Source organism: Pygocentrus nattereri, chromosome 27, assembly GCF_015220715.1.
Source record: "Pygocentrus nattereri isolate fPygNat1 chromosome 27, fPygNat1.pri, whole genome shotgun sequence".
Taxonomy (NCBI): domain Eukaryota; kingdom Metazoa; phylum Chordata; class Actinopteri; order Characiformes; family Serrasalmidae; genus Pygocentrus; species Pygocentrus nattereri.
Window position 1 is genome coordinate 6,017,476 of NC_051237.1, and position 14,647 is coordinate 6,032,122.

The window sequence follows — 14,647 nt, forward strand, 5'->3', positions numbered from 1 at the left end:
GGTTTGATGTGCAATGTTTTGTTATAGAGAAACTTACCAACGCAGATTTCTTAACCATGGTGGTGATAATGATGTCTGTATTACAAATATAGCCATTTTAATTATAATCCGAAACAGTCATTGAGAATAAATGTTATCTGTGCTTTTAAATGTAATGTTCATGGTAAAATAATATTCAATGTAAATGATATCAATGCCAATACTACTACTATTACTACTGCTCCTACTACTAATGATAATAATAATATGGTTTTGTTGGAAACTTGGCTGAAAATGTCTGACATGTAGCTGTTTGGCTTGAATATATGTGAAGTAATGTGTTTTAGGCCAAAACTTTATTGATTTCAAAGACATCAGGCTGCACATTCATTACCATTTGATGACTTTCTGTGACGTCTGGTTCCGATCACCACCACTATTAGCAATTCTGTTGTATATATAATGGAGTATTTCACATCAGTTTGTTCATATCCTAAAAATGTAATTATGGAGAACCTAAACACAGAATTCCCCTTTAAGCCCCGTCTGAATCCAACATTTCACTAATACTTACAGACTGTGCTCCCATTTAAGTCAAGATTCCATCATCTTGCATGCTGTGCTACAAGCAGCAGAAATAACGCCAGGCTATAGTAAACTCATGTGTGATGCCGTGTTAGTATGCATTCTATTGTATCCTGTGAAAAAGTTTGTTCTTAAGTGTGAAGACATTTTAAATGACCATTGTTTTGTATTATCTGTGTACAACTACGTTATACAGTTTAACGTGGTGATGTTGTCCAGTTACACATTGCATTTTGAAAACAGCTGTGTAGATAGTAAGGGTAATCGTAATTAGGATTAAATGAATAGTTTGAACCTGTTATGTATACTGAACAGTTGCAGGTGTGGCGTATGGAAGGGTTTTTTTTTGGTCTGACAATACATCAGATGCATAGCCTTTGCAGTGCATTTCAGTCGTTTGTACTCCTCATGTACTAAACAGTACTAAAGAAGTGATCTGTACCTGAACATTTGGTGGATGGAGTAATGTCTTTTAGGCTTATGTAATATAACATAAGACCAGTTGACATAATAACAGCCAAATATCACAAGCTATGATGAGTTTGGGTCGCCATATATTCAAGTGACCTCATGCAGCTCTACTAGTAGCTACACTCCTCATCGTGGATATGGTGAGCATTAAAGCAGGACAGTAAATCTGAATCTGAACTATTTATTACTCTGCTACACACTGCCTTGGAATTGGAGGCCCCAGACAGACAAGGACAGAGTGAACATGCTTGAATTCTGTGCCAGGCAGGACTCTGGCTTTCTGCTGCTGTTTGCTCTTTAGACAGGCTTTTCCATTCAGATTTATTGTCGTGCTTTAACACGTGCCCATATCGGTGATGATGCCTCACCTCAGGCCAGACAGAGCCAGCCCGCTGTGGCCCTGTCACAAAGCTCAGCAGTGTATCTCTCAGTGTGGTGATCATCACCATGTTCACATCCTACTGCTGCATTCCAAACCCATAAAACACTATTGATCCCAGCTAATGTAAGCAGAGCCCCAGCGTATCGGCCGAGTGCATCCAGATGAGGCTCTGTTAAAAGGCAGGTGATGCAGGCAGAGCCGTGGCTCCATGCGGGGCTGTTTGTGTGGTTACAGGGGCCTGACCGATGAGCTCTGCTTCTGTTCAAATTACAGCTGCATTATATATATGATTTTTGTTATTAGTGCAGTGTGAGATTCCCCTGGTTTAAAGATAATGTATTCTTTATATAGAATGACTAAGATTCATAGTTGGAAAAATAAGCATCACTGATGTGGTGGTGGTGTGTTTGTATGTGTTGCACTGCTCTGAGTGGATCAGACACTGTAGTGCTGCTGGAGTTTTTAAATACTGTCCACTCACTGTCCACTCTATTAGACATTCCTGCCTCGTCAGTCCACCTTGTAGATGTGAAATCAGAGACGATAACTCATCTGCTGCTGCTCAGTTTGTGTTGGTCATCCTCTAGTCCTTCATCAGTGGTCACAGGACGCTGCCCACAGGACTCTGTTGGATATTTTTGGTTGGTGGAATATTCTCAGTACAGCAGTGACAGTGAGGTGTTTAAAAACTCCAGCAGCACTGCTGTATCTGATCCGCTCAGGCCAGCGCAACACACACAAACATACCACCACCACATCAGTGTTACTGCAGTGCTGAGAATGATCCACCACCCAAATAGTACTTGCTCTGTGAGGGTCCATGGGGGTCCTGACTACTGAAGAACAGGGTAAAAGGGGGCTAAAAATGTATCAGAGGAGCAGATGGACTACAGTCTGTAACTGTAGAACTACAAAGTGCAGCTATACAGTAAGTGGAGCTGATAAAATGGACAGTGAAGGTTGAAACAAGGAGGTGGTCATAATGTTATTCCTGATCGGTCTGTGTGTGTGTGTGTGTGTGTGTGTGTGTGTAGCTCAGGTAACACCCTGATGTGACTTTTTGCACAACATGGTTTTTTTGTTCATGTTGTGCAACTCCAGTTCAAACGTTTCTCTCCTTGGATGGTATGAGAGTCCTTGTCCACTACCAGTGCTGGATTCATGAGCTGTGATTGGGTCAGACATGAAGCCCAGTGTGCTGCTCTCACCCCTCTGAGACACAGAGATGGAGACTGTGCGGCTGATGTATCGATCTGTCTGCCTCTTTCTTTTTCACACTCACATACATATACAGAAGAATTAAATCAATCATTCTAAAAAAGAATTCCAGCTGGTAATGGCTCAGACAAGATCACCGTCATGCCCTATGGACCTTTACATGCAGTAAAGTAGTAGATCTCTACACGTCCATCAATATTAGATGTGTTTCTCAGTTCACTTGAGTACTCTGTTAGAAGAAAATAGAGTGTGATTAAGGGTTACGGGAGAAGCCTTGTTTAGCCTTTATTGCAAAATATAAAAGTGACTCTTATTGACTTTTTAAGCTTCCATAAAGACTTCTGGACCTCAGAGTGAAGGTGGAGGCATTCTCTGGAAATCCAAGGCAAGCTTTTTATAGGAGCTGTAACACCACAGTAGGCTGCTGAGTGCTGGGAGGGAATGATAAGACATCTGTGCCTTTTTTTTTTTTTTTAATCGCACACACTTCTGGGGAGGGGGCTTCTGTCAATAGTTTACTGCTGATTCCACTCCCCTCTAGATTTGCCAGGCAGTGGTGCCCTGTAGAGCAAGCTCTAGTGAGGAGAATCTTAATAATTCAGCAACAGTTTCTTCGCTTGCTGAAGCCGACATGCAAGGTTGGAGGTAACCTAGTCATTAGAAATGCAGGCTAGCATAATCACAGGAATCACAAGACACAAACTGAACACCCTCTTGACATTCCTGGAGATTCTGTGACTAGACTGTGTGTGGTAGCCTCATTGTAGACTGCTAGCAGGCAGCTGCCACATACCAAATAGGAGCATATGACAAGCTTGTTCGAAGTTCTCAGTATGCTGCTGTGTGATGAGTCGATGGCCTGTTTATAATAGTGTTTGAAACTTTAAACAATCCAAATAATTTTTTGTATGTGCAAACAGGAGCTTCGCCTAATCGTCCCCAGTACTGACATTATTACACAAGTCAGCCTGATGTGACAGACATTCGATACCGTCTCTGATGCTTTGTGGTGGATGGGTGATGGCAAACCAGATATTTCATTGTTTTTATTACAGCCTCTACAGAAAAATCTGCCCCAGCCAGGGGCAACAAGTGGAACATGAGTGGAGCGTGTCAAGAGAGAAATTTTTCCAGCTTTTGCTGTTAAATGTAGTGGTGAAATGAATGAGATGTTACTTTTTTTGAGAGACATGGATGCCAAACGTCTCGTTGTTGAATTCCAGATGAAATCACTATTGTACAGCAAAACTAAGAGTACAGAGCATCCTCCTGCTTGTTCCATGTTATATAAACAGTCTACTCTGCTAAAACATCCATTTTCGCCGGCACCGCTGTAACCGTGCAAATGTTTGCATGGCTTCACGCCGTGCACTGCTATGAGGTGCGGAATGAGTTTTGTCCCAGCACAAACATGCAAATCCAGCACCAGCTGCAGTTGTTCTTCACTTGAAGCACGTTATTCCAAAACGTAATAAACATTAAAAACACCTCCTCTTTTTATACATGTAATATTTACGACTGGTCACTTTACAGGTGGTGTTCTTTAAGAACCAATGAATTAGCAAGCGTGAAACCAGTCAGTTGTTCCTCAGAGCTGCGTGTGTGTCAGAATGAAAGCCCGTGGAGGAAATGATCACTGTACTGTATCAGCTTTGTGATTGAAAAACTTTCACACATATGCATTATCATCAATTTCATGTATTTATAGTAAAGTAAGTTTGAATAATGTCGTTATTAAATATGTTGCCTGATGAGTGGAGAAGCAGTGTACTGGTCCACATTTTTAAGAACAAGGGTGATGTGCAGAGCTGCAGTAACTACAGAGGTATAAAGATGATGAGCCACACCATGAAGGTATGGGAAAGAGATGAAGCAAGGCTAAGGTGAGAGGTTCAGATCAGTGAGCAGCAGTTTGGTTTCATGCCCAGAAAGAGTAACACAGATGCAATTTTTGCGTTGAGAGTGTTGGTAGAGAAGTACAGAGAAGGTCAGAAGGAGCTACATTGTGTCTTTGTGGATCTAGAGAAGGCATATGATAGGGTGCCAAGAGAGGAACTGTGGTACTGTATGAGGATGTCCGGTGTAGCTGAAAAGTATGTTAGGGTGATGCAGGACATGTATGAGGCTAGTGAGACAGTGGTGAGGTGTGCAGTTGGAGTGACAAATGGTTTCAAGGTGAAGGTAGGGTTACATCAGGGATCAGCTTTAAGCCCCTTTTTGTTTGCAATGGTGATGGACAGGTTGATAGATGAGGTCAGGCAGGAGGCTCCATGGACCATGATGTTTGCAGATGACATTGTAATCTGTGGTGAGAGTAGAGAGCAGGTGGAAGAGAATCTGGAGAGGTGGAGGTTTGCACTGGAGAGGAGAGGAATGAAGGTCAGTAGAGATAAGACGGAATACATGTGTGTGAATGAGAGGGAGGCAGGTGGAAAGGTGAAGATGCAAGGAGTAGAGGTCGTAAAGGTGGATGACTTCATATATCTTGGGTCAACCATCCAGAGCAATGGACAGTGTAGAAAAGAGGTGAAGAAGAGGGTGCAGGCAGGATGGAGTGGGTGGAGACAGGTGTCAGGGCTGATGTGTGACAGAAGGATAGCAGCAAGAGTGAAAGGGAAGGTTTACAAGACAGTAGTGCGTCCTGCTATGATGTATGGTTTGGAGACTGTGGCTCTGTCTAAAAGACAGGAGGCTGAGCTGGAGGTGGCGGAGATGAAGATGCTGAGATTTTCGTTGGGAGTGACAAGGCTGGACAAGATTAGAAATGAGCATATCAGAGGGACAGTGAAGGTGGAGCAGTGTGGAGATAAAGCCAGAGAGGCCAGGTTGAGATGGTTTGGACATGTGTTGAGGAGGAATAGTGGATATATTGGTCAAAGAATGTTGGAGATGGAGCTGCCGGGTAGAAGGAGAAGAGGTAGACCTCAGAGAAGGTTTATGGATGTAGTGAAGGTGGACATGGAGATGGTTGGTGTGAAAGTAGAGGAGGCAATGGATAGGGCAAGATGGAGGCAGATGATCCACTGTGGCGACCCCTAAAGGGAGCAGTTCCTCTCTTGGCACCCTATCATATGCCTTCTCTAGATCCACAAAGACACAATGTAGCTCCTTCTGACCTTCTCTGTACTTCTCTACCAACACTCTCAACGCAAAAATTGCATCTGTGTTACTCTTTCTGGGCATGAAACCAAACTGCTGCTCACTGATCTGAACCTCTCGCCTTAGCCTTGCTTCAACATCTCTTTCACATACCTTCATGGTGTGGTTCATCAACTTTATACCTTTATTTTATTAATGCAATATTTGTTCATTTACTGTAAGATGAGTGGACACTGGCAAGCTATGACTATTAGATCTAGGCCTTCGCTTGGGATTGTAAATGTCAGAACTTGGTCAAAAATGAGTAAAAAAATTGCATTGTAAAGTCAGTTTCTGCTGGTGCCCCTATTGGGTTTTAAATGTGTGTTTTAAATAGCATTAAGCTAACAGAGATACATTTGATCATTTTTTTTCTCTAGATTAAAAATTTCCCTAATAGTTCCCTACTGGTTTAATACCTGAAGGCATATCATGTTGGCTGTTAGTGAACCATAGGAACGGTGCCATAGATAGCAGTGTTAAATAAATTGGACAGTTAATTGTCAGGTAAATGCTTAATGCACTCTCAAAACAAAACCACACCTTGCCATTTGCTTCTCATCCAATTGCTCTATGAACTGCATAACTGAGGGAAAATAGATTAATGATGGTCAGGTCAGCTGGATTTAAACTATTAGTGCTTTGCTGCCACAACCCCAGAATGTTAACGCAACATTAACTAATGTCGGTCTCGTCTTCAGATGATATGCATTCTACACTGTTTCTTGTGGTTTTGGCTACTGCACGTAGAACGCTTTGCATTAAACATTTTTATTACACAGTATCATCGAAAACATTGTTGAACAGACTAGAAGACCCCATTACTCATAGCAGCTCAGTAGCTCAGGGGTGCCCAATCCTGGTCCTGGACAACTGCCGCCCTGGAGAGTTTAGATCCAACACGCCTGGCTCTATTATTCAGATGGTCGTGAGGGCCTCCATTATCTGGATCAGATGTTATAGACTATTGTTGGAGCTAAACTGTGTAGGGTGGTAGATCTCCAGGAATAGGATTGGACACTCCTGCTCTAGCTAAACATGACTTGTTTGCCAATGGAACTTCAGTGAGAACGTTTAGACTCCAGTTTTTTGCTATGGAAGCAACCAGGCTTTTTTTTTTGGATGGTAAATCCAGTATTTTTTTGGTGTTTAATTACCACATAAGTAATTATTTAGGGGGTTACATGGCCATGTTATAATAATTATAGTGGTTGGTAAAGCTGGAAATTATACCTATGACTGCTTTTGTTTTCCACCTTGAACATCTGACTGGAACCCAGTGAATAACCTACCGAATATAGTCAGTCAGCGATATATCCAAGTCTTAGAGTGACACGTTTGTTTGTTTTTTTCTTACAAAATTAATTTGGCTCATTTTAGCTCAAAACATTTGGCTGATTCCTCTGTCAATTCCTAATTATGTGACGTATAAGGAATTCAGTCCATCTCCTGAAGGGATAACTTATGCAGGAGCTCGCTTGGCTTTATTTACCTAGGCCCTACAGAATCCTGATTGGATCAGTTTCTGTTGAGTTTTGTTCCCAACCAATACTTACAGATGACCAAGTACAGTATCTGCATAGTTCAAATACAGTAAGGATGATCTTTCATTTAATTAAAAATGTACTAAAAATTACAGGCTTGCATTTATTAGTTCCTGAAAATCCTTAGGCCTTCTCTTAAGCCCTTGAAAGCCCAAAGATAATGAATGAAAGGACACACTGGGCAACTCTGCCTTATGTGTCAATCATACTGAATCGAAGAACTTTGCCACATTATTTTGTGTATCATCAGTTTAATGACCAAAATTGAGCCCCTGTCCTATTAGAACATGAAAATGTCACTGCTGAAAATGCCAGTTGTGCTGTTTTGAGAAGAGATGGGTTTTATGAAATAGTAGGTTTGACTGTCGCACAGATAGAACATATAGCTGGAATTTTAGGCTAGAAAGAAAATGCTGTGCCCACCTTAAAGTCAGACGTTTTGCTTAGTTAATACAAGGCTTAGCTGACAACTCGGATTGATAACAGAGCTTCATAATACACTTCACACATTTTCTTTTTTCAGTTCTGTAAACTTTGAGTGTTTGTTTGACTCCACAGGTGTATAAAGGACTGGACATTGCCACAAATAAGGTAACATCGGAGGAGCAGGCGCAGTGTCCTCATCACATGATCAGCTTCGTGGATCCACTGGTCAGCAGCTACACAGTAGTGGACTTCAGGAACCGAGTTTTGTCTCTAATATCCTTTCTGCTATACAAGCACCATGCTGTTGTCACAGTGAGACCTAAGTTATTATATAGCCTTTTGAAGTGTATTTAATTACAAATACTTTCTCCCTAAACCACCCAGTGCATGCACATGTCCTGAAGACTGCTTTGGAATAGTACTTCTCTATGTATGTTTTAGAAGGTTGTGAAAATGGGGGGCTGTGTATGAAAATAGTTTTATCTTGATTTGGATGTGAATTTAATTATTTTACTTCAGCTCCAGTATGTCTGGTAGTGTGGTAGTCAGCTTAACTGACACTAGCATTTTGACATCCAAATATTTCTGACCAGAGGTGCACATTGTAATTCTGTGATTGCAGATTGTAGTCGATTTGTTTCTCTGCACAATTTATTAGCCCTTCCTTATACTGTTCATCCAGAATTAGTGCACCACAGGACCACCACAGAGCAGGCAGTACTTGAGAGCTGGACAATTCTCAGCACTGCAATGACATGACATGTTAGTGTGAGTTGCACTGGTATAAGTGGATCAGACACAGCAGAGTTTTAAAACACTGTGTTCAATTACTGTCCATCTACCTTGTTGGTCAACCTTGTAGATGTGAAGTTGGAGACACTAGTACGTCTAGTGCGGCACAGTTTGTTAGTCATCTTCTAGTCCTTCATCATTGAGCAGTATCTCACCAGTGAATCTGAATCTGTGGAAAAGATGGACATTTTATTAAGACAGCCAGCCCAGGGGCTCCCGAGTGGTGCAACCGTCTAAGCGCTGGCCCTATCATCAGGAGATTGCGAGTTCGATCCCTGGTGATGCTACAGCCATCCATTGTCCAATACTCCAAGAGAGCACAATTGGCCTTGCTCTCTGTGGGTGAGCAGGATGGCCCCCCTTCTAACCCCATCACTCAGCGCGATGCTAGTCAGCACAGGCGTAAGAGATCTGATGGTTGGCGCTTTACTCTGAGCGCATACAACTGTCCATTGACGTTGCATAAGCGGCAGTTGGAAAAGGTGCGGTGGCTGGTTTCACAGGTCTCAGAGGAAGCCTGTGATAACCTTCATCCTCCTCGTGTTGGTAGTATCGTGTGACTGGGGGAGTCCAAACTAGTGGGTGGATTTAGAAACTACTAAATTGGGAAGAAGATTGGGTAACCCCCCCCCCCCCCCCCCCCCAAAAAAAAGACAGCCCAAAGAAACAGACAGTATAACGCAAAACTGGTTTCTAAAGACGAGGGTGAAAGTGCTTCAGAAAGAGGGTGAAGGCCAGGCCTGACTTCTAACCCGTAGAAAATTTATGGACAATTTTGAAAGTTTGGGTCCATCATTGGGACCCTTGTGACCTTGAAGATGATTTGCCCAGAGGAGTGGGCAAAAATTGAGCCACAAGGCTTTAAAAATAAATAAATAAATACATTTAAAAACGAATTCTTATTGTAGACATCCTGAAGCTGTAATTGACTGTGGCTTTGCAGCAAAGTACTCATGCTATTAATTTATGGTGTCTACTTTTTGTTCCTGTGAGTTTTGTTTTAGATATGTTTGTTTATGCTTATGAGTACATATGCTTTTTGCAACAAACTCAAAAGACAGTGGATATATGCGAAGATGAGATTTTCTTCTGACAACAGCAATATAGCTTATTAAAACAGTGTCTGAATACTTGTTTCCATCACTGTTTAGTAGTGACAGAGTTTTCATTTCTGTCTATTCAGTTGGCTTGTGTAGATCTTGCACTTCACATGAAACGCTGTGGAATTTTGGAGTGGGTTGTGAATGTGCCCCCAACTGTGTTCCTGCTGCATGTGCGCTGGGTTTCTGAGTTTGTGCGTGTTTGTCCTTCTTTTGCCTGCCTGCTGCTGCAGTGTTTTGGAGGGAAGTGAGCGCTGATCGTTGGGGTTATTAATAGATCGGGGAGATGCTCTCTGTGTTTGATGGCAGGGAGGAGGCATCACTGAGACTGGAGGTGTGGTATTATGCACACATATAGGCACTAACACTCCCAGTGCTTCCACATACAGATAAAATTGGCCAGTGTTCTACATTTTTACACTGCTGGGTCCACAGATTGCCCCACTCACCATGAGGGTAGCGGCTGCTGCTTTAGTTAAATTACTCTGTTTTCTCCCCTGCTCGGGTACAGGAGTGCAACATGGTCTAATCGATGCTCATGATATCGCAGGAAACTAGGGGTGTTGTCCTCATTCTCTCTCTCTCTCTCTCTCTCTCTCTCTCTCTCTCTCTCTCTCTCTCTCTCTAAGGAGAACAGAATGATGCAGGGTGGGGATTGTGGGTGTGTGCTGTGCTGGAGAATGAGCACTTATGGGCCTTGCTTTGTCAGATCAGTTATCTAATTACTCCAGGGAGGCTCTGTTGCTCTTTATTATAATCTTCACAGCTGTGTGGAGGAGCAGAGGTAATTGTCAGTACAGACGGAGCCATCCAGGTGCGTTCTGAGCCCTAGTTTTAGTGCCATACTCTGCATTAAACAGGTTTTCAAAAGTTTTAATGCAATTCAATGTTTTCTTTGTTTGTACTAACATTAGATTCTAAACAGGTTTCTTTTGAGGAAGACAAGCGTAAACAAATGTGAATATTTGTGACAGTAGTTTCTCAGGAATAATGACATACCCTAGCACTCAACACAACCTATTTTAGGTGTATATACCATCTTTGGGGCAAAAGATTGAGTATGTGCTTTTACCTATAGTTTGGAAAAATCAATGGTCAGGTCACTATTTATGCAAAATCACTTCATACAGATGTAGACAATGAGTGTTGCAAAATACTGTTGGCAAAGAGGCGTGTTAAGTAATTCACACTTTATCCACTTAGCCCAGATGTAGTCGATCAGCTAACACATATTTGGTGTTCACATGTTGGTATGACCTACTGTGAACTATAAAAAGTAACAAAAACAAAAGTCCATATGTCTGTGTGGCATGAGTCCGTGTGACGAGGGAGCGTTGTGCTGCACAGTGAAGGTTTGTTCATTTTTCTAGATAACAGGAAGTCATACTGTTGTCTCTGTGGCCTTTAATGAGGTTTTGAGGTTGTATTTGTATGAAAAAAAAAGATTTGGGTGACTATTGACTTCTAGTGTTTAGTCACATTAGTCTTGTAGTCGTACTTCAGCACTAAACTAAAGAAGCAAAATATGGACACAACTTATTCTGACAGAACCCGGGGCAAGTAAAACGTTGTCAGTTCCTTTTTTGGTGGACTGTTCCTTTTTTCTTATTTAATAAAGTAGCTATGAGAAAATTCAAACTTGGGCAATGTGTGTAGGTTGCAAATAACATTGCTGTTTGGTGCCGTGACATGAAGTAATTGGTTATTTGGTCGTGCACTTCATATTATTTTCATCAATGTTTCACGTAGGTTTCAGATTTGGAAAATAATCTGGAATTTTTCCTTAATATGTAACACATAGAGGACATGCACCGCCGGGAGAAACTGCCAGTCATCGTTGGAGGAACAAACTACTACATTGAATCTATTTTATGGAAGGTTCTTGTTGACACTGGGGTAAACACATTTATAGAAATATGGCGTATGTTCTAATGCAGACCGATTTAATTTTTTTTTGTTGTTGTTGTTTTCCACCATGTAAATAAGTGCACTTGTGTCTGGTCTGCAGCAGGAGAATGGCACTGACCTGAAGGCCAAGCTTCAGAAGCTGGGGGGTCCTGAACTTCATAGACAACTTATGGAAGTGGACCCTGAAATGGCAGCGATATTGCATCCCCATGATGTACGCAAGATTGCAAGGTATCCGGTGGTGTTCCAGAATGTGTTATGGCCAGATTTATCTAGCCCTGCTCCTAGAGATCTACTCACTGCATGGTTTAGTCGAAGCTCTAATTTATCACACTTGATTTTCATCAAGCTCTTAATGAGCTTAGGCTGGGGTTGGAACAAAACTCAGCTCCAGGAGAAAGAATTGGCCACTCTAGTGAGAAAGTAAATCTCAGTTGCTGAATTATTTCACACTCAGTCATTTACAGACTCTTCACCAGTAGTATTAATGAAGTGAAATGGTTTTCAACACTATAAAAGATGCCATTTCTAGCCTTTCTATGTTTACAGGATTTATTAAAGGGGAAATTTATTGTTTAAATTGTAAAAATGTTGTAAACAAAGTATTTCTTACTTGTGTGGGGCAAATGTGTCTAGAGAAACTTATCAAATCAGAATTGTTCACAACAGTGGAGAATGACTCTGAGTGAGTTTGTTGACCTCTCAATGATATAATTATCCAGCAATTAAAAAAATTGTGGAATTCTGCTTTAATCGTCTAAGATAAGAACAGAAAATATAGTAAGCTGTCATGAATGTGATCTCAGTATTTTTTCCACCCTGAATCCAGTTTGGTGGTTAATTTTGGCACCAGTTGATAAAATCTGTCTCTCCACCTGTGTGAAAGAGTTGCCCAGTGGTGTGCGAGCCTGCCGTGTCACACACTCTCTTTGCTTTGCTTTGATTGGTGTTTGATAACTATCAAGGGGCCAATTAGCACCTCTTCTTTGGGTTGCGATTCTGGCTCAGCACATTTGGCTAATTGATGCCATCCTTTTTGCCGCTGCTTCTTATTTTGGGCGATCAGTCCTGCACTCCCTCTGTCTGCAGTGGATCTACTGCTTTTGAAATTGCTTCCCTACTCACTGTTCAAACGGTGACCTCTGACACCACATTAGCTGCTCAGCTGTGACCTCGCCTTGTAGATAGACCGGCAAAATGGCAACAAGCTGGGTGTTAAATTGAGAGAGGATGGTGATGCCTCATTTGAAGATCCACACAGATGTCTCTAAGCGAATTGAGGATTCAGTCAGTCTTCTCATACGCTTGAAATAGACCTTGTGAACTCCATCTCTATTTTTGAAGGTTCAATATCAAGAGGTTTTATGTTGATATTGATCGTTCACAAATGCTTTTCACAGATGGAGTACTGAAGTTTCTTTAGCTTTTTCTGAGGTGAAGCTGTTGAACGACACTCAGTGGGGTTTAGTTCAAGCACTTTGTCTCAATTAAGGACGTGTTTGTTTTGAGTTTCTTCAGTATTCTTTATCTAGATCTGCCCCTCGTTTCAGGAAATTTTTTAACATGCCCTCACCAACGTTGGCCCAATCCCATTTCTTATTTTTACCCCTACACCTTGTTTCTGAGTGTCACGGCTGAGGGGTGGCTGGGAGGAGTGGATAACTGAATCAGAATGCACTGGCCATAGTAAGTAAGGTAGTTGCCTAGCAAAGCAAACTTTGTAATGCAGAATGCTTTTTGAAAAGTCTTATCATAACATGCATGTGGATAACAGATGGACTAGTTTTCTACTCAGGACCCTGTCTGAAGACAGAAAAGTGCATAAAATGGTTTTGATAAATATAAACAGTTTAAACTGTTTTATCGCTGTGGCTTATAAACAGCTCGGTCTACAGTTTTTGTGAAGTTTGAAAAAAGAAATGCATCAATGCATTTCTGGGCACTGATTTCTGAGCAATGATTTCTGCTGCTGAAGTCGACATTTGTGTTTACTTTGTACCTCATCCTTCCGCAGCTCATCTAATAAACTAATAGTGATGGAATGGCCTTTAAGGCAGCTTTGGGAAGACTTGGTAAAAATGGTATTGAAATGGGTGTCAGAAGTGTCAGGTTGGGTTCCCTCCAGGCCACAGCTCTGCAGAGATTAACGTTTTCCCTCTTCTAAAACTCTGAATATGGCTCATGAAAGTGTTGATCATTAGCTGATGAGTTGAATGAGGTGCCTTTAATGAGGCAGAACAAAATGTGCACTGGTGTGGCCTGAAATATAGAAAATTTCTATATTGAATTCATCATAGTTAATAGTTAATTCAGTGACTGAACAGTTGGTTAATTGATTGACAGGAGTCTTCAGGTGTACCAGGAGACTGGAGTCAAACACAGTCGTCTGTTGGAAGAGCAGCGAGAGCAGGATGGGGCAGATGGTCTTGGAGGTCCTCTGCGCTTCTCTGACCCCTGCATCTTCTGGCTTCATTCTAACATGGATGGTATGATAAATCCAATAGATCATTTAGATTGAGTCATGGATGATTGACAAGTACTTCCAAAATGTCACTCCTCTACTTTCTGTTTTTAGTTTTGGATAAGAGACTGGACGATAGAGTGGACGATATGGTGTCTTTAGGACTGATTGAAGAACTGAAAGATTTTCATCAGCGCTTCAACGAGAAGAAAATCCAGGAGAACAGGTGAGTAACAGGCTTAAACATTATCAGGAATGCTTGGAATTCAGGTGATGTAGTCAATATCAGCACAGATATCTTCTCTCCGTTTCTTGTCAAAGTGCTAAATGAGAACTGTCATCTGTACAAGCATCTAAATATAGCTGCAGATTTTCTCACCAGTTAAAGAAATGCATGAATGAGATATTTAACAGGCAGAACCTGTTTAGTGAAGTTTTAGCCTGGCGCTGGGACTCTTCTGGTGTTCTTCTAGTTTGAAGAGAGAGAAAGGACGTGAATGAGTGCTTAAGCTGGATTTCCTTATTTCCTTGAAGGGTTTGCACTGTGGTTTCCTTTTACATAACCTATAGCATTATAGATTGCTTTACATATTCAGACAGATTTTCCTATGTATTTCATGTTACTAGCTAGACCAAATGCAGG

At 41.6% G+C, this 14,647-nt stretch overlaps 1 protein-coding gene across 1 annotated transcript in view; it reads left to right on the top strand.

Moving 5' to 3' along the window:
• Positions 1-14,647, top strand: part of trit1 (tRNA isopentenyltransferase 1) — a 47,944-nt gene that overhangs the window by 13,901 nt on the left and 19,396 nt on the right. The window contains exons 2-6 of the mRNA XM_017692703.1: positions 7,876-8,016; positions 11,433-11,531; positions 11,644-11,774; positions 13,887-14,029; positions 14,119-14,230. Coding sequence (XP_017548192.1) covers positions 7,876-8,016; positions 11,433-11,531; positions 11,644-11,774; positions 13,887-14,029; positions 14,119-14,230 — 626 coding nt within the window. The remainder of the gene's footprint in view (positions 1-7,875; positions 8,017-11,432; positions 11,532-11,643; positions 11,775-13,886; positions 14,030-14,118; positions 14,231-14,647) is intronic.